This window comes from Physella acuta, unplaced genomic scaffold (assembly GCF_028476545.2).
Source record: "Physella acuta isolate Inbredline_101_S28 unplaced genomic scaffold, ASM2847654v3 ptg000547l, whole genome shotgun sequence".
In the NCBI taxonomy this organism is placed as follows: domain Eukaryota; kingdom Metazoa; phylum Mollusca; class Gastropoda; family Physidae; genus Physella; species Physella acuta.
The window spans coordinates 126,110-151,935 of NW_026732066.1; the positions used below are offsets into that span (position 1 = coordinate 126,110).

General features: G+C 41.2%; 1 protein-coding gene across 1 annotated transcript in view; it reads right to left on the bottom strand.

Annotated features, from left to right (window-relative positions):
• Window positions 1–25,826, bottom strand: part of LOC131946180 (uncharacterized) — a 62,364-nt gene that overhangs the window by 5,643 nt on the left and 30,895 nt on the right. Inside the window, exons 2-4 of the mRNA XM_059306832.1 lie at window positions 23,272–23,338; window positions 16,037–16,148; window positions 2,295–2,455 (exon numbers count right to left, since the gene is read on the bottom strand). Coding sequence (XP_059162815.1) covers window positions 2,295–2,455; window positions 16,037–16,148; window positions 23,272–23,338 — 340 coding nt within the window. The remainder of the gene's footprint in view (window positions 1–2,294; window positions 2,456–16,036; window positions 16,149–23,271; window positions 23,339–25,826) is intronic.

The window sequence follows — 25,826 nt, forward strand, 5'->3', positions numbered from 1 at the left end:
ACAACTGACCATATATCCCGTGGTATGTGCCTTTAGGACAGCGTTTGTTGGGTATACAGGCCCTCTGGCCTACAACTGACCATATATCCCGTGGTATGTGCCTTTAGGACAGCGTTTGTTGGGTATACAGGCCCTCTGGCCTACAACTGACCATATATCCCGTGGTATGTGCCTTTAGGACAGCGTTTGTTGGGTATACAGGCCCTCTGGCCTACAACTGACCATATATCCCGTGGTATGTGCCCTTAGGACAGCGTTTGTTGGGTATACAGGCCCTCTGGCCTACAACTGACCATACATAAACCCCACAGTCCACCAACTGACCATATATCCCGTGGTATGTGCCCTTAGGACAGCGTTTGTTGGGTATACAGGCCCTCTGGCCTACAACTGACCATACATAAACCCCACAGTCCACCAACTGACCATATATCCCGTGGTATGTGCCCTTAGGACAGCGTTTGTTGGGTATACAGGCCCTCTGGCCTACAACTGACCATATATCCCGTGGTATGTGCCCTTAGGACAGCGTTTGTTGGGTATACAGGCCCTCTGGCCTACAACTGACCATATATCCCGTGGTATGTGCCTTTAGGACAGCGTTTGTTGGGTATACAGGCCCTCTGGCCTACAACTGACCATATATCCCGTGGTATGTGCCCTTAGGACAGCGTTTGTTGGGTATACAGGCCCTCTGGCCTACAACTGACCATATATCCCGTGGTATGTGCCTTTAGGACAGCGTTTGTTGGGTATACAGGCCCTCTGGCCTACAACTGACCATATATCCCGTGGTATGTGCCTTTAGGACAGCGTTTGTTGGGTATACAGGCCCTCTGGCCTACAACTGACCATATATCCCGTGGTATGTGCCTTTAGGACAGCGTTTGTTGGGTATACAGGCCCTCTGGCCTACAACTGACCATATATCCCGTGGTATGTGCCTTTAGGACAGCGTTTGTTGGGTATACAGGCCCTCTGGCCTACAACTGACCATATATCCCGTGGTATGTGCCTTTAGGACAGCGTTTGTTGGGTATACAGGCCCTCTGGCCTACAACTGACCATATATCCCGTGGTATGTGCCCTTAGGACAGCGTTTGTTGGGTATACAGGCCCTCTGGCCTACAACTGACCATATATCCCGTGGTATGTGCCCTTAGGACAGCGTTTGTTGGGTATACAGGCCCTCTGGCCTACAACTGACCATATATCCCGTGGTATGTGCCCTTAGGACAGCGTTTGTTGGGTATACAGGCCCTCTGGCCTACAACTGACCATACATAAACCCCACAGTCCACCAACTGACCATATATCCCGTGGTATGTGCCCTTAGGACAGCGTTTGTTGGGTATACAGGCCCTCTGGCCTACAACTGACCATACATAAACCCCACAGTCCACCAACTGACCATATATCCCGTGGTATGTGCCCTTAGGACAGCGTTTGTTGGGTATACAGGCCCTCTGGCCTACAACTGACCATACATAAACCCCACAGTCCACCAACTGACCATATATCCCGTGGTATGTGCCCTTAGGACAGCGTTTGTTGGGTATACAGGCCCTCTGGCCTACAACTGACCATATATCCCGTGGTATGTGCCCTTAGGACAGCGTTTGTTGGGTATACAGGCCCTCTGGCCTACAACTGACCATATATCCCGTGGTATGTGCCTTTAGGACAGCGTTTGTTGGGTATACAGGCCCTCTGGCCTACAACTGACCATATATCCCGTGGTATGTGCCTTTAGGACAGCGTTTGTTGGGTATACAGGCCCTCTGGCCTACAACTGACCATATATCCCGTGGTATGTGCCTTTAGGACAGCGTTTGTTGGGTATACAGGCCCTCTGGCCTACAACTGACCATATATCCCGTGGTATGTGCCTTTAGGACAGCGTTTGTTGGGTATACAGGCCCTCTGGCCTACAACTGACCATATATCCCGTGGTATGTGCCTTTAGGACAGCGTTTGTTGGGTATACAGGCCCTCTGGCCTACAACTGACCATATATCCCATGGTATGTGCCTTTAGGACAGCGTTTGTTGGGTATACAGGCCCTCTGGCCTACAACTGACCATATATCCCGTGGTATGTGCCTTTAGGACAGCGTTTGTTGGGTATACAGGCCCTCTGGCCTACAACTGACCATATATCCCATGGTATGTGCCTTTAGGACAGCGTTTGTTGGGTATACAGGCCCTCTGGCCTACAACTGACCATATATCCCGTGGTATGTGCCTTTAGGACAGCGTTTGTTGGGTATACAGGCCCTCTGGCCTACAACTGACCATATATCCCGTGGTATGTGCCTTTAGGACAGCGTTTGTTGGGTATACAGGCCCTCTGGTCCTCGTTAGGGAAGTGGTAGCCATCGGCACAAGCACATGTAGCGTCCTTCACAGTTGATCCAAAGTCTTTGTATTTCATGTGTGGTTTGTTGCACTGTTGCCTGTAAGATAAAAAGTATACTCAAGTATTAAAAGAATAAACGGGTCAAAATTTTTTTAGTGGCCGTAGTTTGTATAGCTGTATGTTGTTTTCCCTGTTTAACTTCTGTACAGATTGTCATGAAAAATAGGCAGTCATACACGGTGTACATTTTTTAAACCAAACGTCGACCCTTTCACTCTATAATAATAACATTGCAGGGGATTTCTTCTTACACATGTCAAACTGTTATGCAGCATATGGCATTGACTCAAACTTCAGCCTGCTTTATTTTCTGGGTGTGCTTCAAATGTCTATAAACTAGAAACATCTACCAAGGAGCAGTGGTTTAATTTTTAAAGTTTTCTCTCCTAGATAGGTTGATGTCACCGGCAGATAAGCGTCATCTGCCTAGGTTTCAACTAACGCAAATATTAATGGCTAACACAAGGTTTTGGTGTAGGACAAACAATTCTAGGAATCTCAAAGATGAATGGTGAATGGGGATTCCAAAGCATTGTTTTTGTACCAGAATAGCTATAGCTTCAAAATATTACGGTATACCCAAAAAGATATGGTTTACAAAAAGTGCTGATACCTATGGCGACAAAAGATGATGGAATAACAATGGCAAAAGATGATGGTATACCCATGATACCGGATGCGTATGCGCATGATAAATCATGATGGTATACCCATGGTAAAAGATGGTATGCCCATGATAAAACATAATGTTATATTCATGGTAAAAGATTATATAGCCATGGTAAATGACGGTATACTGATGACAAAACATGATGGTATACCAATGGCAAAAGATGATGGTATACCCATGATAACGGATGCGTATGCGCATGATAAATCATGATGGTATACCCATGGTAAAAGATGGTATGCCCATAATAATGCTATACTCATGGTAAAAGATTAAATACTCATGGTAAATGATGGTATACCCATGACAAAACATGATGGTATACCCATGACAAAACATGATGGTATACCCATGACAAAACATGATGGTATACCCATGACAAAACATGATGGTATACCCATGACAAAACATGATGGTATACCCATGACAAAACATGATGGTATACCCATGGTAACCATAGAAGCTCGTGTCTCCCCACACCCCCATCGATTACCATCGATACCCCATTTCTTCTAGCAGCTGTCGTACAAATTGATTCCCAAAGAGGAACCGGATAGAAATGTTTTTTCTCCCCCCCCCCCCCCCATCACCACCCTCATCTTCCCAGCATCAGATTTAGTCTTGGAGAGGCGTGGGATAAGATTAAACCCCGTCCACGGTCTTCTCGAGTGTTCATTACCCGTGGCACCGCTAAGCTGGCCTTAGAACTCTCCCAGACTGGGAGGCCGGTGAGTAGAAATTAATTTCACCCTAGGATATTATTGACGGGGTAGACAGTGAGAGAACGACACCGGTCGTCCAGGGGTCTTCGCCAGTCAGGGAAAGTGTTTTCGAAAGCGGGATTTTATTAGCTGACGACAAGAAGGGAGGGTTGAATACCTTTTTTTTTTTATTCTATCGCGTTCTTATTGGGGGAGATTGAATTAGCGAGCAATGTTCATTTTGAAAGCCAGAACTGCAAATATGAAATTTATCGATGAATTCAAGCCGCGGGAATACGGAGGGAGATGGAGATTAAATTACAGAAAAAAGATTCGGCCTCGGACACAAATTACGTAGCTTTATCGATTTCTTATTGTGATTTATATTTGGATAAATCATTAAATATTTACAGTGAAATTATACAGACAAGCTATATATATATATATATATATATATATATATATATATATATATATATATATATATATATATATATATATATATATATATGTCTATATCTATCTGTATCTATATCTATCTCTCTCTCTCTCTATATATATATATATATATATATATGTCTATATCTATCTGTATATCTATATCTATATATATCTATATATAAATATATCTATATATATATATCTATATATATATATATATATATATATATATATATATATATATATATATATATATATGTATATATATAGATACAGACATTGATTTTTCCATCCACCAATCCACCCACCCATTTTGTGAGTGTTCAATGACTTTTCCCCCACACCATTTGTTATCAATACCAGAACATTATTCCGCAAGTAAAACGATGCAGGCAAACAAGACTTTGCCACAAGGTTTTGTTTTGTCCCCCCCCCCCCCCCCCCAAACGTCGGTGTGATCGACTTGTGATGGTAACATCCGAGGTAACATCCCCACTGATGTTTGATGGGAAACACAAACTACCAGCAAGACAAATCCACAAGAACACTTGGCACACAGACTACGTGAAGTGGGGTTGAAAAGATAACCAAGAGGAACAACTCTGACATAATTAAGAGGAATAACTCGTGCTAAAACCAGCTTTTTTCCCCCTGCGCTTTTCAACTAAAAAAAATCAAAATAGAAACGAAAATGAGAATGTATAAATAACCACAAACTACGAGTTTCTAGTGTAAAGGGATAAGTGTTTTTCTTTAAACTAAAATGAAGAAAATGAATGAAAATTGTACGTATTTTCTTGACCAAGTGGATTGGGTCGTTTGGGTGTGTAAAGAAAAATTGTGTTTACGTTCAAGCTGCGTCTTGTTTCGCACTAAGTTTACTTGCGTTTCAGTTTTGGTGCGTAGCTTTTAAAAATATGTTTTCTAGCTTCCATTATTAACAAAAACAAGAAATGTTAGTTTTTTTTTGGTGTACATCAGCCTTTCCAGTTGTTGTTTTTTACCTTAAAATTAGGGCTTTGGACTTGGGCGTGTAAGATGTGTAACATGAGGGCTATGTGCTAATTTTTTCTTGTGGGGTTTGGGCTATTTTGTGGCTCGCATGGTGGGCTCAGGGCCGCGTGGGCTCTGCTGGGATTGTGGGCTGTGTTGGATCTGTGGGCTATATTGGGCTATGTTGATACTGTGGGCTATGTTGGAACTGTGGGCTATGTTGGGACTGTGGGCTATACAGGGCTATGTTGATACTGTGGGCTATGTTGAGACTGTGGGCTATGTTGATACTGTGGGCTATACTGGGCTATGTTGATACTGTGGGCTATACTGGGCTATGTTGATACTGTGGGCTATGTTGAGACTGGGCTATGTTGATACTGGGCTATGTTGATACTGTGGGCTATGTTGATACTGGGCTATGTTGATACTGTGGGCTATACAGGGCTATGTTGATACTGTGGGCTATGTTGAGACTGTGGGCTATGTTGATACTGTGGGCTATACTGGGCTATGTTGATAATGTGGGCTATGTTGATACTGTCGGCTATGTTGAGACTGGGCTATGTTGATACTGGGCTATGTTGATACTGGGCTATGTTGATACTGTGGGCTATGTTGATACTGTGGGCTATGTTGATACTGGGCTATGTTGATACTGTGGGCTATACTGGGCTATGTTGATACTGTGGGCTATGTTGAGACTGGGCTATGTTGATACTGGGCTATGTTGATACTGTGGGCTATACTGGGCTATGTTGATAATGTGGGCTATGTTGATACTGTGGGCTATGTTGAGACTGGGCTATGTTGATACTGTCGGCTATGTTGATACTGTGGGCTATACAGGGCTATGTTGATACTGTGGGCTATGTTGAGACTGTGGGCTATGTTGATACTGTGGGCTATACTGGGCTATGTTGATACTGTGGGCTAAGTTCGGCCCATACACTGTAAACGCCATGTTATTTATAGTCTACTCAGGAAACATTTAAACACCACTCACACCCTCAAGAAGGCAAAGATAATTTGTTTCCTTTAAACTTTTCGTGTTAAAAAAGGCAAAGGTAAAATAGGAAGGGGAGGAAAGGGCAGGAACTCAAAGGGAAGTAATATCAAAGTTATCGCCCTTGTCTGTGAATAAATAGCCGGTTTTCACAGGAATCAATTTCACTCGTGTTAATACATCAAGGGATGGATGGGGGACAAGTGAGGGATGAAAAGACAAATTGAATCCGCTCTCCTTCGCCATCTTCTACCATCCGTCCGTCATGAACTTCCGCTCAAGAGGGGTGGTCATAAATTAAGAACAGGGTGGTCATTTGGTAATATGGAGACATCGTAGTTACACCAAAAACTTACTATGGCTACCAGACTAGCTACTTGTCGCTACGACATAAGCTGTGACCAGCTACACTGCTACGCTAAGGGCAGCTACCAGTGGCTACCATACAAGCTTTTTATATCTAGAACATAATCTAGCTGTGGCGACCACATAAGCTGCGATTAGCTACACCACAGCCTACCAGTGGCTACACCACAGCCTACCAGTGGCTACACCATAGGCTACCAGTGGCTACCAGTGGCTACACCATAGGCTACCAGTGGCTACCAGTGGCTACACCACAGGCTACCAGTGGCTACCAGTGGCTACACCATAGGCTACCAGTGGCTACACCACAGGCTACCAGTGGCTACACCATAGGCTACCAGTGGCTACACCATAGGCTACCAGTGGCTACACCACAGGCTACCAGTGGCTACACCATAGGCTACCAGTGGCTACACCATAGGCTACCAGTGGCTACACCACAGGCTACCAGTGGCTACACCACGGCTACCAGTGGCTACACCATAGGCTACCAGTGGCTACACCACGGCTACCAGTGGCTACACCATAGGCTACCAGTGGCTACACCATAGGCTACCAGTGGCTACACCACAGGCTACCAGTGGCTACGCCACGGCTACCAGTCAGTGGCTACACCACGAGCCAGCAGTTCGCCAATCGACCGTAAGCATTGACGGTCGAGCAGCAAATCTTATCGCGTCACACAAGATCGATAACCCCGGCCTTTTTGACAGGAAGTAGGAGGTGCTGATCACTTCCGGCGCGCGCGATTGCTGGCTAGACTCACGCGACACGCGGTAATAAAGTCTTAGAGCCGTCCACAGGCCGGGGGGGGGGGGGGGGGGGGGTGGGGGAGAAAGGGGGGCTATGTTTAGTTTGACAACTTGGCGTACAAGCGTTTGGTTAATTCGAAAGGACAAGATTACAGAAGTGGGATCGAATATCACGGAGACAGATAAAACTCTCGCAAATCAATAGAAAGAAGAGAACAGACCAAAGTTGAAGTAGAGTTGATCAGTTTCTTTAACTTTGGCTTATAAGCGCATAGCATTGCCTGTATTATACCATGCTGTCTTTACTTTTCATGAACAAAGTCAGGAACCCATCAAAGCTGGGTGGACTCTTGACGGTTTGTAAACAGACCAAAAATCGATTTATATCAGACTTAATACACCAACTCTACTTCATCTAGATTGAAAAAAAAACAACTTTCAAAATCAAAAGAATACCTGATCCCAAAGTCGTGGATACCTCTGATCAAGCATAGACTTCACAGACATGGTCTATTAAACAGACTAAGGGAAAGTAAGGGACAGAACTCTCATCAAAATGGTTTCGCACCCAACAATCTGAAAAGCCGAGTTCCGATTGGCCAAAGCCCTAGACATGCGTATTGACACAGGGTAGCTCAAGTGACCTTAATCTTCCATATCAGATGAAGGCCCGGCTTGATTAAATGTGCTCATTAACCTGGTATTGTAAACTGACAATCAGCCAGGATTCTTGCCTAATCCCATTCTTCCTTTGATGCCTATCTGCGCGTGCTTGGGTCAAACGAGGCTTGTCGATGATTGGTGATTGAGACATTGATAGGTGGAGCACTCATTGGTTCAGGGTCAATAGTCTAGCCGTGGTTTACACGGTTTAGTAGGGATAGGGTTGGTGTTAAGTCTAAATCTGATGTGTGTATGTGTCCGTGTACTAGGGATAGGGCTGGTGTTAAGTCTAAATGTAATGTCTATGTGTGCGTGTCCTAGAGATGGTACTGGTTCACAGTATACATGTGATGTGTGCGTGTACTAGGTATAGGGCCAGTTAAAAGTTTAAATGTGCTGTGTGTATGTGTGCGTGTACTAGGTATAGGGCCAGTTAAAAGTTTAAATGTGCTGTGTGTATGTGTGCGTGTACTAGGTATAGGGCCAGTTAAAAGTTTAAATGTGCTGTGTGTATGTGTGCGTGTACTAGGTATAGGGCCAGTTAAAAGTCTAAATGTGCTGTGTGTATGTGTGCGTGTACTAGGTATAGGGCCAGTTAAAAGTCTAAATGTGCTGTGTGTATGTGTGCGTGTACTAGGTATAGGGCCAGTTAAAAGTCTAAATGTGCTGTGTGTATGTGTGCGTGTACTAGGTATAGGGCCAGTTAAAAGTCTAAATGTGCTGTGTGTATGTGTGCATGTACTAGGGATGGCACTGGCTCACAGTATAAATGTGATGTGTGTATGTGTGCGTGTCCTAGGGACGGTACTGGTTTACAGTATAAATGTGATGTGTGTATGTGTGCATGTTCTAGGGATATGACTAGTTTGAAAGGTTAGTTATGCGTGTGTGTGCGAGTGTATGTAATATACATATTTCGCTTCCCAGAACCAGACATTTCTAACTCCACTTTAAAAAAAAAATATTTCACAACAAGGCTTTAATGTTTTGTTTTCCTTAACATTTCTATATTAAGGAATTGGTAAAATTAAAGTGTTGTGTAATGATGGCCACGAAATTTGATGCCATGATACCTTGGTGTGTTTAGAACACAACGGTGTAAAAATATCGAAGAAAAAAAATGGAGTTAAACAGTTCTAGAGAATCGCTGTTATGCTTGTTTATACGCAGTACGTGTATGTATGTGAGTGCATATAAGTGAAGGGAGATGGATCCTGTTTTGATTAAAAGTTAGTTGAAAGATGTAAGAAATAGTTCCTCAATTAAACTGAAGGACGATAGCGTTCCGTTTCAGTTCGTGGATTCTAATCCTTTTAAACTTTTTGTACTCACAGTTAAGTGAAAAAAAAACCCATTATATTAATCCCATCCACAACAAAGATAGTTGAACCAACGCAACAACCGCTTTAAGTTTTTACTTACTTGGCGAATCGATGGGTATAAATTTCTTTTTAACTTTCAATTTATAAAATAAAAACAGAATAAATTGGGAAAAAATTGTTTGTCGAATTCCCTGTATGTGGGAAAATAAACCAGTTTAATTTTTTTCCTTGATAAAAAAAAACCTAACACAATGTTTGCACGTGTCGAAGATTTTGTCCGTTGATTGTTCCACTCGGGGAATTGAAAAAAAAAAAAACAACTCCTAACTGATCCATTCGTCAATCTCGGAATACGTTAGCTTGGCTTAGAAATCGTAAAAAAATCTGGCTATGTCTAGCGCTTGCTTTTCCGTCGTCAAAACTGCAAGTTGCCTCCCTTGATGGGTGTGGAAAGAGCCGTGACGTCGGCTTGACAAGGCCTGCCAAGGTCTGAGTCTGGTGAAAGCTTACAAGGGCGGCCACTGTGTGTTGACGAAGGAAGAGTTATGGGCCGTTTATTGAGGGGTTTTTGGACCAGGCTGAGAGGTGATTTCATCAAATTTTATAGCGTCAGGTCAGAATACGGGGAGGGTGGGTGGGCTGATACCATCAACAGAGTTAGTAATGAGCAGTGTTAGGCTAGACATAATAAATAAAATATAAACAGTGTTGCAAAAAAGGATAGTAGATTTTACAACACTGGAATTTGTGAACTCTGAGCACTCTTTACAATTTGTAGCTGGGATCCAAAATGGTCGGCAGATGTCCTATTATTACAATACTAGCCAGTGGCGTAGGCAAAGGGGGGTTATAACACCTCTCATGGACCCCCATATATATATATATATATATATATATATATATATATATATATATATATATATATATATATATATATATATAAATGATTGTATACATATGGAAAAATGTTTGAACCCCTCCAATGACCAATTCCTGGCTACGCCACTGATATTAGCTTAATTAAAAAAAAATACATTGTACATTTGGTATCTAACAGAGGGGGTTTACGTTCAAAGGCTTATGATGCTGATGTTTTTCAGTTTTTTAAATTTAATGGCAGCTGGGTTAAACGAAAGCTGGATTAGATAACTTTAACTTGGACTGGAAAGGAAGATAACGCGAATAAATTTGTTTTTTTTAAATTTGATTTACTGATGGGAAAATCGCTATGTCTGTTAATAAAATAAAGACGTTTATGTTTTTCTAAAGTTGGGCACACACATTTTTTTTAAAGTGAGGAATGGTTACTGGTATGTTAGCACGTGACTCTTGGTATCAGGTATGTTAAAACCTACCTGTGGTACAATCAATATGTAATCATTTTAATGCTACATCAAGACAGACATTTGCTTGCACGAATGCAATCTTTATAATGTAATAGCTTACCGTACGCTTGCCTATAAAAAGGCTATCTTTATATAATGAAATTCCCTGGGCAAGGCTAGCTTATAAAAATGTAATCTTTGTAATGCAATCAAACAAGGCTGAAGGAATTTTCAGGTAAAAATAGATTTAGTTCCAGATAAACTTATCAGTCGTGTCTTGTCTAGTTAAAGAGATGAAGATAACAGGAACACAAGGGGTGGGGGGGGGGGTGTCTGGCTGGGGTAAACATAATTTTATAGCTCAATAATATCTTACGGTGGGAAATGTTATTGTTCTTTTGATTAAATATGATTCGATATGGCGGAGGGGGTATTTACGATTGGATAGTTTGTAGATAACAATGGCTGGATGTTGTGATTGTATTATTATGGATGCTGTGTGGATAAAAACAAGATGGATGTTATCTGGATGAATCGGCAGCTAAGAAATGTTGTAAACAACTCATAGCATCAGATTTTTCGTGTAGTTGTGTAACTGATATGGATTGTTAACACCCAAGGATAAGACCACATTTGTAATGAAATAAAGACCATATCTAGGTAGAAACAAAAACCACATATTAAGGAAACAAAGAGCACGTCTAGAATAAAACAAAGACCATATCTAGGAGCAAAGAAAGACCACATCTAAAAGGAATCAAAGACCACATTAATGAAACAAATAACACATATTAAGGAAGCGAAGACTACATCTAGGTTGTAACAAAGACCATATCTAAAAGGAACCAAAGACCATATTTGGAGTGAAACAAAGACCATATTTGGAGTGAAACAAAGACCAAATCTAGTAGGGAACAAAGACCATATTTGGAGTATAACAAAGACCACATCTAGAAGGAAACAAAGACCATATATTAAGGAAACGATATTAAAACATCGCAGAATTGATTACCCGTAGAAAGACGCAGGAGTCTATCGATGTTCTAGCGAGGTATTTCCTGTTCCAAAACCAGGCGAAGATTTACGCACACGTTAGTGTAAGTTAGCCTGTGATTCTATGCTACACCCACCGTAATTAATCTTTAATTATTTTACTAATTCTATAATGACTCCCTTTTTCAACCTACTAGCCTAGAAAATTAATTTATTTTAGGAAAGTAATTATGTTTTTCGTTACCAAAAGATAAGTCCCCGGGATCAATTACCTCCTAAGAAACCAAGTTATTTTAGTATATGGATTAGAACACTGCACTTAGTAAGACTGAACATGCGCAGCGATCAATGTCTATTTATAGCAAGTGAATAAGGTCATGACCTTAAAGTAGGGGCAAGGTAACTGTTTCTGACCTAGCCGGGCTGATTTATCAGTGGGTGGATGCAGGTTTGGTGATACAAAGGATTAAGTCATGTAGTTTTTTGTCGGTCTGTGGTCGGGGTTCATCCCTCACAGTTTGAGAGCCAAGATCGAAGCCAGGAGATCTTCAAATGGTAATTAAATTTGGATCGATTTTTTCAAGAGTTTCCTCTGGCTACAATATTTTACGGATCAGAGCCGAGGTGCGTGGGTTAAGACAGAGATTGGGGGGGGGGTGTTGAGAAGGGGGGAGTTTGTTAAGATGGGGGGATGTAGAGATGGGGGAGTGTGTTAGGATGGGGGAGTGTGTTGAGATGGGGGGTGTTGATATGTTGGAGTGTGTTAAGATGGGGGAGTATGCTAGGATGGGGGAGTATGCTAGGATGGGGGAGTGTGTTAGGATGGGGGAGTGTGTTGAGATGGGGGGTGTTGAGATGGGGGGAGTTTGTTGAGATGGGGGGATGTAGAGATGGGGGAGTGTGTTAGGATGGGGGAGTGTGTTGAGATGGGGGGTGTTGATATGTTGGAGTGTGTTAAGATGGGGGAGTGTGTTAGGATGGGGGAGTGTGCTAGGATGGTGATTTGGTAGTAAAGATGGGTAGTTGAAGATGTATTTTACTGTGTTTTGATGAAGGTGTATGTTAAGTTGGTGATGATTATGTAACGTTATGTTGGTGATGGTGAATGTTATGTTGTGTTGGTGTTGGTGTATGTTATTTTGTTTTGGTGTATGTTACGTTGTGTTGGTGTTAAGGTGTGTTAGTAAAGATGGTACGGTATGTTGGTGATGGTTTATGAGGTTGGACTATAGTGTATGATTGGTTTGTGATGATTAGATGTGTTGGTAATGCTAAGTTGTGTTAATGATGATAATATATATTGATGATACTAAGATGTGTTTATTATGGTGCTGAACTGTATTGCTGACCTGTGTTAAGTTGGTTGGGGGGGGGGGGGGGGGCGTCAAGACGGACGTGATGAAAGCCAGCCACGCAGAGGCGTAGCTAGGGGAGGGCGGGGAGGGCGGCCGCCCCGGGCGCCGACCCTTGGGGGGGGCGCCAAAAGGGGTATAAAAAATTTATTAAAGTTCATTTATGGCTGCAGTTTTGAATTATAAACAGTAAAAGTAAAGAAATGTAACGGCTGAGAGCCCTTGCATACTGATTTAACTGTTTCTACCTTGATTGTGTAACTGTAAAACGTATATCCTTAAGAAATAGTGACCGGAAAAACCGCTTTCCAGCTTTCCTAGATGGGTGGGGGGGGGGGGGGGGGGGGGGGCGCTTTTTCGAAGACTAAAATCGGAAAAATTCACACCGGATCAAGGAATAAATAACCGATATCACTCAGAAGAGAAACACATTGAACTAAAGCGTATTTTACGATTGTGTAACATAAAAAAAGAGTTAGTGACGTTTAAAATCCACTCTACCATTTGTGTGCAAGATGGTGGGGCACTTTTTCACCAACAAAAACCGCAGGATATGTACTGGATCGGTGACTAGATAACTCTTTTAACACTTAGAAAAGAAATCAATTGTATTAACACTTAATGTACGATTTCACTACCCAGTTTTGATAAGTAATAACGCGACTAGTTCTTTGTACGATTCTTACGATTCTCTCAACTTCATCGAGAGAGATCTGATACTTTTACTTGATTGCATTATATCTTGCCTGGATCACTGCATTAAAGAGAAATACATATCACGGATTCTTGAATCGCTATCTGATCAGTAAAATAGCAGACTGTCGGGGCGAGTGGGTGGGAAGCGACACTCTTTGCCAAAACGAATCAGCACCGCTAAGATTTTAATTTTTTCTGATATTACTAATCATCATTTTTAAAGGATAATGCATCTTAACGGGAATTTTATTGGCGTCGAGTGAAGTTTTAGGGAACGACAATCAGCTTAATTGTTCATTTTTTTTCCAGACTGTCGCACACACATACATACACACACACACACACACACACACATATATATATATATATATAATATATATATATATATATATATATATATATATATATATATATATATATATATATATATATATATATATATATATGGAGGGGCGCCAAACTGAAAGTTCGCCCCGGGCGCCGGGAGGGGTCGCTACGCCTCTGCAGCCACGACCAAAGCCGCAAACATCTCTCCTTTAAAATCTCATTACATCCCCGCACCACTGACAATAAACCATTCCTTCGCTTCACAGCGAATCCACTTAAAAAAAAATCCTCGCATTTCGCCTCTTGCATTCAAACGGCTCTTGTCGTCCAGGTTTATGAGGTGAAAGGCATTCGAATTGGTCTTCTCATTGAATAGAAAGTTAGTTCCCTTGACAATGGCGAGTATTCTCCCCTCTGTGCATTAGCGAGTTTTGTCTTCCAGTCCTTGCAAGTTTTCACCTACATGGCGAGTTTATACTTTCTTTCCTGCCATGGCGAGTCGTCCCCCCTCTTTGTTACATCGAGTTGTCTCCCCACCCCGCTATTTCCCTGCCCCTGCCTGTTCGATCAATCACAAACACCAGCACTAAAATTAATGACGATTAGGAACGACAATTCCAAGTGACATTTATGTAAGATTAATCTTGACATTTCAAACACCGACACAACAGGGGTTTAATTTGTGAAATGTAAGGCTTTTATGTGACAATTAAACTAAAGTTTGTGATGATTATTTTAAATGCCTTACAAACAAACGAGTGGTATATATATATATATATATATATATATATATATATATATATATATATATATATATATATATATATATATATATATATGAAACTGATAGGTATTTACAAGTATATATTCGATTGATTAGTGCTAGGTTATTGTTGCGTCAGTGTTACGCATTGTTAGAGTATCTCATAGTATCACATAGTATCACTAGTTTCACATAGTATCACCACAGTATCTCATAGTATCACATAGTATCACTAGTTTCACATAGTACCACCACAGTATCTCATAGTATCACACAGTATCACTAGTTTCACATAGTATCACCACAGTATCTCATAGTATCAGCACAGTATCACAAATCATCACTAGCGTATCACATATCATCACCAGGGTATCACATATTATTATCACTAGAATATCACATCCTATTATATTTTGTCGAAGACAACGCTACTTCTAAACACCACTACAGATAAAATTTCACGTAAAAACTATTTCTTTGGTGTGGATATAAAGGGTGTGCATGAGATGTAGGGCGTGAGTAATCAAATCCACCAAATAGGTTCCATATAAGCTCCACTGGGTACAGGTTGGCCAAGATGCAGCGCCATCAGGGTTCGAATCCCGCATGATTTGGTTACGATAGAACTAATTAACGACCACGCAGGCTTACTTTTACATTTGCTCTCTACATGTTACCTTTGATAAAACGAGTACAAAAGTAATGACCGCCCTGATCTATAGTTTTTAATAGCACTGCGAGTAGAAATACACCTGCTTTCTCCTACAAGATACTTATCATTGTAATTATTATTTCTTGACAACGTTCAAGTGTAAAGTATACATTTCTTCTAAAGTATACATTTTCTCTTAAGTATACAAGTATGCTTCACGCAACCTGAAGTATGGAATCAAAAAACGAGAAACAAGGAGACATAACTCCAGGCGTTGAAGATCGCTCGCTGTCATTAATTCCCTTTATGTTTTCATGTGCTATCTCTTTTTTCTTTCTTTAATCTTCAAGGGAAACAACCATGTTAAGCACGGGCCAAGGGGAGATCAATACGTTGTTGGGTGATAAATTCTTAAACATTGACGACCAAACGCTTTGCATTTGGGTATTTAAATAAATGGACATCGCCCCCCCCCCCTCCCCCACTGAAATAGCGGATTAGAAACAGAGTATATATATATATATATATATATATATATATATATATATATATATATATATATATATATATATGTATGGATAGGTATGAGAACTTACTTGAGCCGACATTTGTCACTAATCCAATTCTCGTTGGGTTGAAACGACTTCTCGGGACATTGAACACACTGGAAGCTTCCGTCCCCCTCTGGGCAAGGGGATAACATATGACCTGTAACACAGGGGAAGATGTGGTTATACAGTGACAGTATGAGACATATAACATATATAATGATGCGGTTACATAACGACATATGACATGTAACATATATGAATTGATGTGGTTACATAATAACAGTATGACCTGTAACATATGTAATGATGTGGTTACATAGCGACATATGACTTGTAACATATATGAATTGATGTGGTTACATAATAACATTATGACCTGTAACATATGTAATGATGTGGTTACATAGCGACATATGACTTGTAACATATATGAATTGATGTGGTTACATAATAACATTATGACCTGTAACATATATAATGATGCGGTTACATAACGACATATGACATGTAACATATATGAATTGATGTGGTTACATAATAACAGTATGACCTGTGACAGAGTCGACTGCCATAATGACAGTATGACGTTAAACCACAGACAAGGCCAGTCTTGCAAAATAACAGCGTGACGTCATCATACAGCAAAATGTCATACACACACCACACGAGTACATGCAAGAATTTTTGGACATCAATTTGTATATTTTTTTTATTTTGAAGAGGGTGTGCTAACTACTTGGTACATGTAAGTACAGAGTCATCGAGAGAAAAAAAAATACGTTGCTGCGAGCGAAAAGTAGTCGAGAAATGGTTGGGTACGGTGGTGGAGAAAAAAAAATCAATTGTTGAAAAGTCGATGTTAAAGAGGGGAAAACTGGCGGGAATGGTGGCAATAATTCTATCAAATGTTCCAGAAGTGACTGGGGCCAGACTGGGAAACAGGCCTGTGGAGAGGTGAGGGTGGGGTGTGTGGGGGTGGGGAGGTGTGGGTAGGGTGTGTGGGGTGGAGGTGTGGTGGAATGGAGGTGTGGTATGTGAGAGTAGGGGGTGTGAGTTATTTTAGAGGATAGTTTTATTGCGTAATATGAGAAGTGTAAGAGGGTTATGTTTCACATTTTCTTTCAATCGACACCCCCCTCCCCAAACAGAGCTTTGCTAGTACACAAGATAGGATAATTTCTTGGGTAGCATAGAGAGCATAAAGACAGTTTGCAAAACAGGAAATGTATTTATGTTTTATATAGCTATAGGATAGATAGATATTGTTGAAGTGTCTTACACATAGCTAGAAACTAAAATAAAATATTACCATTAAATTTATGTAGTTAGATAAACATGATAAGTATGGATGGGTATGTATATTTGTGTGTTGTGTGTTATGTAGAAAAAGTAAACAACTAGAATAAATCCTAACAAAATTTAGTTGAGCTGTGGTTAAATGTTCGGCAAACAGTATAGTATATTGGCATCTTAATGAAAAAATTACCAAAAAACAAAATGTGGCCTCCCCCCCCCCCCCCCCCACGCTTTGAGAAAAACCTGGGATAGTTGGTAAATCTGGCATCTCCCACGTCAGGTCACCCCCCCCCCCCTCCCCTCACACACACACCACACACATATATCAGTTACTTGCCTTACCCCAGCAGACGATAGAACAGACACGTCACGTGACACGACCACAACCCCCACCCCCAACCGATCGTTACCCTGATACAAGCAGGTGCGAACCGCAAACTCTGACAGTAGCCGCTGATAATGCCCAGTGAGGCAGATTTGCCCTGCCACGGGGCAGATATGCCCTGCTATGTTTGTAAAATCCCGGAACAGCTGACACGTTTCGAAATTTCTAAAAAAAAAAAATACGAAGATAACCCAACGAACCAATTTCTTTCCGCCCATTTTAACGGATAAGACTTACACACCCCATCCTCAACAGCTCCACTCCCTACAATATAGCAGCTCCACTACTGTTATGAAAGGAACTTTTAAAAATATCGCAATGACGACTTAGTCGCAAAAAAAAAAAAATTAGATAAAAAACAAAAATAACCAAGAAACATGCCAAAATAGAAGCAATCAATTTAGGCTTCCGAAAATGCATCCCGTTCGTGAAAATCCGGATAAAGATTATAAAAAAGTGACACGGATTAAGCTTTTCATCCATTAAGCTTATTTATCATCCTTTGTATCTGTTTATCGTCGGCTCAATGTGTTAATCGTCAAATCGCTGGTTGATTAATGGACCGCGCATAGCGTTAACCTTAAAACGATGACGTCAGAGGAACAAAATGTCGCCAGATTCCACCTGTATGAAGGAAAAACAATAAAAAAAAATACCCCACAAGGAGAAAGCCGCATCAAATTAACCCTTCCGTTTCCTAGCGAGTTTCCGACCCTAAAAAAGGGCGGAAATTGTTCGTTGGAGGTGCTATGATGTTAACACCTAGCACTGCAGACAATGTGGGGGAACCAAAAGTACTCATCTGTATCTGGTGTCAGAGTTACATTTAATTTGTAAGCTGGTATAAAAATAGTTCTAGAATTTTCCCTATAAGCCCATTCAAGTTGTATCTGAGAATAGCCGGCAGGGAAACGTAAATAATTCATCTTGTTTTTTAAGTTTTACAAAGTGCACAAAAAAAATATGTTAACAAACAGGCACACATGTCTACAGAAGACTAGGATGTGTGGAGTGGAGAGGTGTGGTGTGGAGAGATGTGTGGGAGAATGTGGATGTCTACAGAAGACTAGGATGTGTGGGGTAGAGAGATGTGTGGAGTGGAGAGATGTGTGGGGTAGAGAGATGTGTGGGAGAATGTGGGTGACCACACGGGGCAGTTGGAGCACTAGACAAAAGGCAGGGGCGGTGGGGTGTCTCTACAGGCACGCCATACTTAAAATTAATTCATATATCAGTGGTTCTTGAAGGAAGGAAATGGTGGAGGCCCTATGTTCCATAAGGAGCTAAGAGTACTAAGTCAAATAAGTCTTGACCAGTGTTCCATCGAACTTCCCGTGGGTTAGGTGAGTCTGTCTTAGGGGTTCGGCGGGGGTCAAGACACACTACCGAATCATATGATTCACGATTAGATTTTGTCTATTCGGACGAAAGAACTGTTAAGAAGGGTGGGTCTGCGCATATAAAACTAGTGGGGTCCCGTACTTCCACTGGTTTATTTATTGAGGGAACAAAAAGGACAGCCCGGGGTAGATATCCCCTCCTGATAATCGTAACGGTATTAATTTTATCATGAACTAATTCAAACCGTGGAACATACATCAAAAACCTTCTTCGTTCTTAATTTAGTGTTGGAATGGATTCCAACACAATTAAGCGTTACGTGTCAACTTGCTTTGCACCATACATGCCATTGACTCCGATTTCAGCCTGCTTTTCTTTTTGGATTTGCTTCCATAGCCTTTATAAAACCAAGAAAAAACTACATAGCAGCAGTTGTTTGATTTTGTCCTGGGTGGGTTGCTGTCCCCAGCTATCGAGCCTCATCTGCCGGGGCAAATCAAGGACCAATTTGAGCAGTTTAAAAATCTATCACGAACCAATTCAAACAGTGCAAAAATCTATCGACCACCAATTAGGAGAGTGTAAAGTTTATACCACTATAAAACAGCCTTGAGCAAGTCTTACGTCACGGCACGTGCAGGCTAGTTAAAAAAAATCATAACTACCATGAGGGGGAGGGGGGGGGCTCTGAAGTAGACCCTGACGTCACTCCCCCCCCCCCCCCCCCCCCCCACATCGATCTGTTTTCTAACGTACCCCCGCAGTGGCTGTCCAGCAATAGTGGAACAACAGTACTCAACTCGACATAATTATGACAGGGAAGTAACTCGCGATCCACATCAAGGACGGATAACTTGTTTGTTATTCCAGATGAGGGCGGGGTCGATAGGGGGGGGGGGGGGGGGTCGATAGGCGAAGTGCATCATTCAAATGTCAGGGCAAATTTTAAAATTTGTTGTGCTGGCAGAAGTGGCCTTGAGTATGAGCAGACGTGACCTTGCTGTAAAGATGACGCGGGATTGTGTGAGGTAATTCGGTCATGTTACGTAAGAAGGGCGGCCGGCAATCTCACGCTTGAGTTGGACTGGATATGGATGGCCAACTGAAGAAAAGTCTGCTGAGCCGTGGGTGACACTAGGGACAGCTGTTCTCAAGGCTGAGGGGCTTTACTTTGCGACACTTCCATCAAGATTGAAAAATATCAACAATACACTAGACTAGTTAATGTATAAGAATTTCGATAATCATATAGTTTAATGTATAAGCATTGCGATAGCATACATTTTTTATAGTATTGCAAAATATGAGTCATGCTTATGGCAATTACTTTGTTAACTTTGTTTATTATTAAAAAAAAGGTTATAAAACTTAAACCAAATGTATATACTTAAGGTTGAAATAATTCATTGAAAATATATCGATTTATTCGCGAAATATTTTTAAAAGATGCATTCAACACTGAAACGCCTATAATTTGAAACAGCAACATTTTGTATATTTCCTCGCATAGTTTATAATACAAAAAGATACAGACACAAGGATTTTATTACCAAGAGCTTTTAGATCTTATACTGATTACTGCTTATATGTTTCTTGGTATGTGTCTACGATACACATATAATCGGACATGCTTCCAGTAATTTAAATAGCAGCACATACACACGTCATCACAAAAAAATATTTTGGCATAACTTTATGGTAATTTACAGCAAACATTGACGGTTTAAAAACATCGGTAATTTTTTTTTTAAATAAAAAAAAAACAACAACGACATAATCATTTTTTTTTGTTATTGTGGATTGAACGCTTAAGGTGGAATTTAAAAAGTTTTTAAACACGAGCAGTTTCAAAACAGCGCGTTTAATGTGTGTGTGTGTATTGGGCCATGTGTGATCTGAGGTTTTGCAGAGTTTCTAAGGCACACGGTTGGTTCGTATATATATGTGTATGTGTACGTGTGTGTAAGTACGTCTCAGGTAGCTAATTTGATTGGTTTAGCTATGCCACCCACAAACCGGAGACCGGCCTGCCGGACAATAAAACCGGTCCGTCTGAGACCAGATGAAACCCAGACACGGGCCGCCCCTCCGTTTGTTATCTTGAAGCGTTTGTCCAGGCTTCAATTGCCGGTTACCTCTCCCCGACCATCTATTCCTTCCAATCAATTGTCGCTGATGGCACCCCCCCCCTACCTACCCGAGGATTTATCTGACCCGTCTCCCCCCCCCTACCCCAGGATTTATCTGACCCGTCTCCCCCTCGAACCAGGCCCGTGATGCCACCTAATGCCAGCCCTAATGTGATTAAAGGTACAAAGGCCGCAATCAGACGAACCCTGGGGTTCGGGGTTTCACCATCTTCTATTGATTTTAATCCCGTTTAGGGGGTGGTTTGAGGGGGGGGGGGGGTTGGAAAGAGAAGAGTATAGTAGAGACAAACGGTAAAACACTTGGTAGATATTGACAGGTTTAAACATTACTACCCCGGCATTCTATTTATAGCATTTCTGTGTCATCCCCAGTATTACAACATAACCGTGACTGACATTTCGGTTTATAAATAGCTTCACTGGGGCGAGAAGCGTGCGCTAATTAATGACCTACTAAACCGAGACAGTGACCTAGTTTCGGAGAACCATTTCACAACGTCTGCCAAAGAAAATGTCTTTTAAGGAAACTGTCTGCCAAATTATACATGTTATGTAAAAAAAAAAAAAAAAAAAAAAAACATCCGAGGAAAAAAAACCTCCGAGGAAAAAAACAACGTATTGGGGTTTCCATTAGTCGGAAGGAGCAAGCCTTAAAACGTCTGAAAAACGCGGAAGTAGAGAGAGGAATGGGAAGTATTGGGAATGGAAAAATTAACAAACTTATTTGTGTCCGCTTTTCTTTTAAAATACTTCGATCATTACCTTAAAATAGACGAGAATTTTGAGAAAAAAAAATGATGTATATAAGAAGAACTTCTTAAAGTTCAATGTTGTTGCTCGCGAAATTTAAAGACGATGACATTTTATTTACTTAACAAAATGTAAACGTGGTGAATAGTGCACCTTAACATTTTTTTCACGAATTTAAAATACATGGGACACTTAGGCCTAAAAGGTTTTGAAAAATTAGTTTATTTTAATTATAACTAAGAGAATTTCTTTTGTGTATTAGAATAAATTGCTTAGCTTTTTTTTTGCACTTTAAGGCATAATAGTGTGAGTTGCTTTAGCAGCTAGAATATTCTGAGTTGTTTGTGTATGTCTTAAGACAATGGAATGGATGAGTTATCTTGATAGCCACCTTGACCCGACTTACGACCTATTAAACCTGACAATATGAAGTCTTCTTCGTCCTTAATTTTAGTGTTGGTAGGGACTTCTCCAACACAAGTATACGTGTCAACTGGTTATGCGCCTTTGAGGCCATTGACTCCGATTTCAGCCTACAAGGCAGCAGTTGTTTGATTTTGGAGTCGTCTCTCCTAGAAGAGTGGCTGTCCCCAGCTAACGAGCCTCATCTGCCCTTGAGTTCGAACTCGAGACTTTTCAGTTTAGCAACTCTACTCACAAGTTAAAGCCTAAATATTAAGTGACCACAGACAATTTACGGCCTATAAAACCTGACAAAATGAACTGACCACAGACAATTTACGGCCTATAAAACCTGACAAAATGAACTGACCACAGACAAGTTACGGCCTATAAAACCTGACAAAATGAACTGACCACAGACAAGTTACGGCCTATAAAACCTGACAATATGAAGTGACCACAGACAAGTTACGACCTATAAAACCTGACAAAATGAACTGACCACAGACAATTTACGGCCTATAAAACCTGACAATATGAAGTGACCACAGACAAGTTACGGCCTATAAAACCTGACAAAATGAACTGACCACAGACAAGTTACGACCTATAAAACCTGACAATATGAAGTGACCACAGACAAGTTACGACCTATAAAACCTGACAATATGAAGTGACCACAGACAAGTTACGACCTATAAAACCTGACAAAATGAACTGACCACAGACAAGTTACGACCTATAAAACCTGACAATATGAAGTGACCACAGACAAGTTACGACCTATAAAACCTGACAAAATGAACTGACCACAGACAATTTACGGCCTATAAAACCTGACAAAATGAACTGACCACAGACAAGTTACGACCTATAAAACCTGACAATATGAAGTGACCACAGACAAGTTACGACCATTACAACCAGAGAAAATAAACTGACCCCACACAACTTACCAGAGGGGCATGAGTCTGTCTCCAACTTGGGACATACTTTGTTGTTGGTTCGATCCGCCGGCATGATCTGAAACAATCGAAAACAAAACATCAGCATCTTACAGCAGGCTTAACGTTTTGCTAGTCAGTCAAAACATCAGCATCTTACAGCAGGCTTAACGTTTTGCTAGTCAGTCAAAACATCAGCATCTTACAGCAGGCTTAACGTTTTGCTAGTCGGTCAAAACATCAGCATCTTACAGCAGGCTTAACGTTTTGCTAGTCAGTCAAAACATCAGCATCTTACAGCAGGCTTAACGTTTTGCTAGTCAGTCAAAACATCAGCATCTTACAGCAGGCTTAACGTTTTGCTAGTCGGTCAAAACATCAGCATCTTACAGTAGGCTTAACGTTTTGCTAGTCAGTCAAAACATCAGCATCGTTCAGCAGGCTTAACGTTTTGCTAGTCGGTCAAAATATCGTTTGCTAATTATACAAACATCACTCAAAACAGACAAAACATCACCATTTTATAGAAAGAATTTAACTTTGCAAGTAAAAATAGACCAATCATCATTCACTACGAGATGTTTGACAAAATATTTACACATAAAGGAATCAAAACAGTAAAAAAAAAAAACGAAAGTCAATTTGTTTAAAAAAGAAAAAAACAAATTCAGCGATCTTTAGACGTAATAAAAACAAGCAATATCTTACTAAATATACGTTTTATTCCAATGCAACATATCTTATCCCTCTAAACTAAATAGTCTCAATCCAAATTACAGACTTTGGTATCTAAAAGTATTTTTTTCCTCACAATACTAGCATTCACCCACCCCACCCACTGTAGATCGTATGTGTAAGTAAAAGCTTAAAAGACAATGATGAAAATAAAAAGTGCCACCATTTAACCGCAATGTCACAGGGAGTTGGGGGCCATGGCACAAGACAGAGGCAAAGATAGGATGAGACAACTCGATTAGACTCACACAGGGGAGATAACTTATTTTGGTCACACTACACACCCACTACATTCTACACGAAGAATTTGGAGATTCTCGTGTATAAAGTTCTAATATGAATGATTCATATGAGTTGGAGAAAAGAGAGACCATTATTGAAAATGATACTTCAACAAATTTCCAGTTTTGAAAATAAAAATACGCTTTTCGTTAATGTAAATTGATCAGTTCATTGTGGGTTTTTCACAAGAGAACAATAACGGCTATTTATAACAATGCAGCCCACGCATTCCTAAACAGTTTTTAAAGTCCTTTCTAATCAAAATGAAATCTGAATCTCAGGTGGTTACTGTCACATAATTAAAATACCTGCCACCTGCTGTGATTTTTTAAACTAATTAGAACTTTTTGTAACATAGTCGATGATGGCACCGCACATTCACCCACACACATCCTATGTTAGCACCACCTATTCACCCACATCCTATGTTCTAGCACCACGCATTCACCCACATCCTATGTTCTAGCACCACGCAATCACCCACATCCTATGTTCTAGCACCACGCAATCACCCACATCCTATGTTCTAGCACCACGCAATCACCCACATCCTATGTTCTAGCACCACGCAATCACCCACATCCTATGTTCTAGCACCACGCATTCACCCACATCCTATGTTCTAGCACCACGCATTCCCTCACATCCTATGTTCTAGCACCACGCATTCACCCACATCCTATGTTCTAGCACCACGCATTCACCCACATCCTATGTTCTAGCACCACGCATTCACCCACATCCTATGTTCTAGCACCACGCAATCACCCACATCCTATGTTCTAGCACCACGCAATCACCCACATCCTATGTTCTAGCACCACGCATTCACCCACATCCTATGTTCTAGCACCACGCATTCCCTCACATCCTATGTTCTAGCACCACGCATTCACCCACATCCTATGTTCTAGCACCACGCATTCACCCACATCCTATGTTCTAGCACCACGCATTCACCCACATCCTATGTTCTAGCACCACGCAATCACCCACATCCTATGTTCTAGCACCACGCATTCACCCACATCCTATGTTCTAGCACCACGCATTCCCTCACATCCTATGTTCTAGCACCACGCAATCACCCACATCCTATGTTCTAGCACCACGCATTCCCTCACATCCTATGTTCTAGCACCACGCATTCACCCACATCCTATGTTCTAGCACCACGCATTCACCCACATCCTATGTTCTAGCACCACGCATTCACCCACATCCTATGTTCTAGCACCACGCATTCACCCACATCCTATGTTCTAGCACCACGCAATCACCCACATCCTATGTTCTAGCACCACGCAATCACCCACATCCTATGTTCTAGCACCACGCAATCACCCACATCCTATGTTCTAGCACCACGCATTCACCCACATCCTATGTTCTAGCACCACGCAATCACCCACATCCTATGTTCTAGCACCACGCATTCACCCACATCACAGCACCACGCATTCACCCACATCCTATGTTAGCACCACGCATTCACCCACATCACACAGATCCTAAGTTCTAGAGGAGGGTTAGGTTAACTACAACTTACA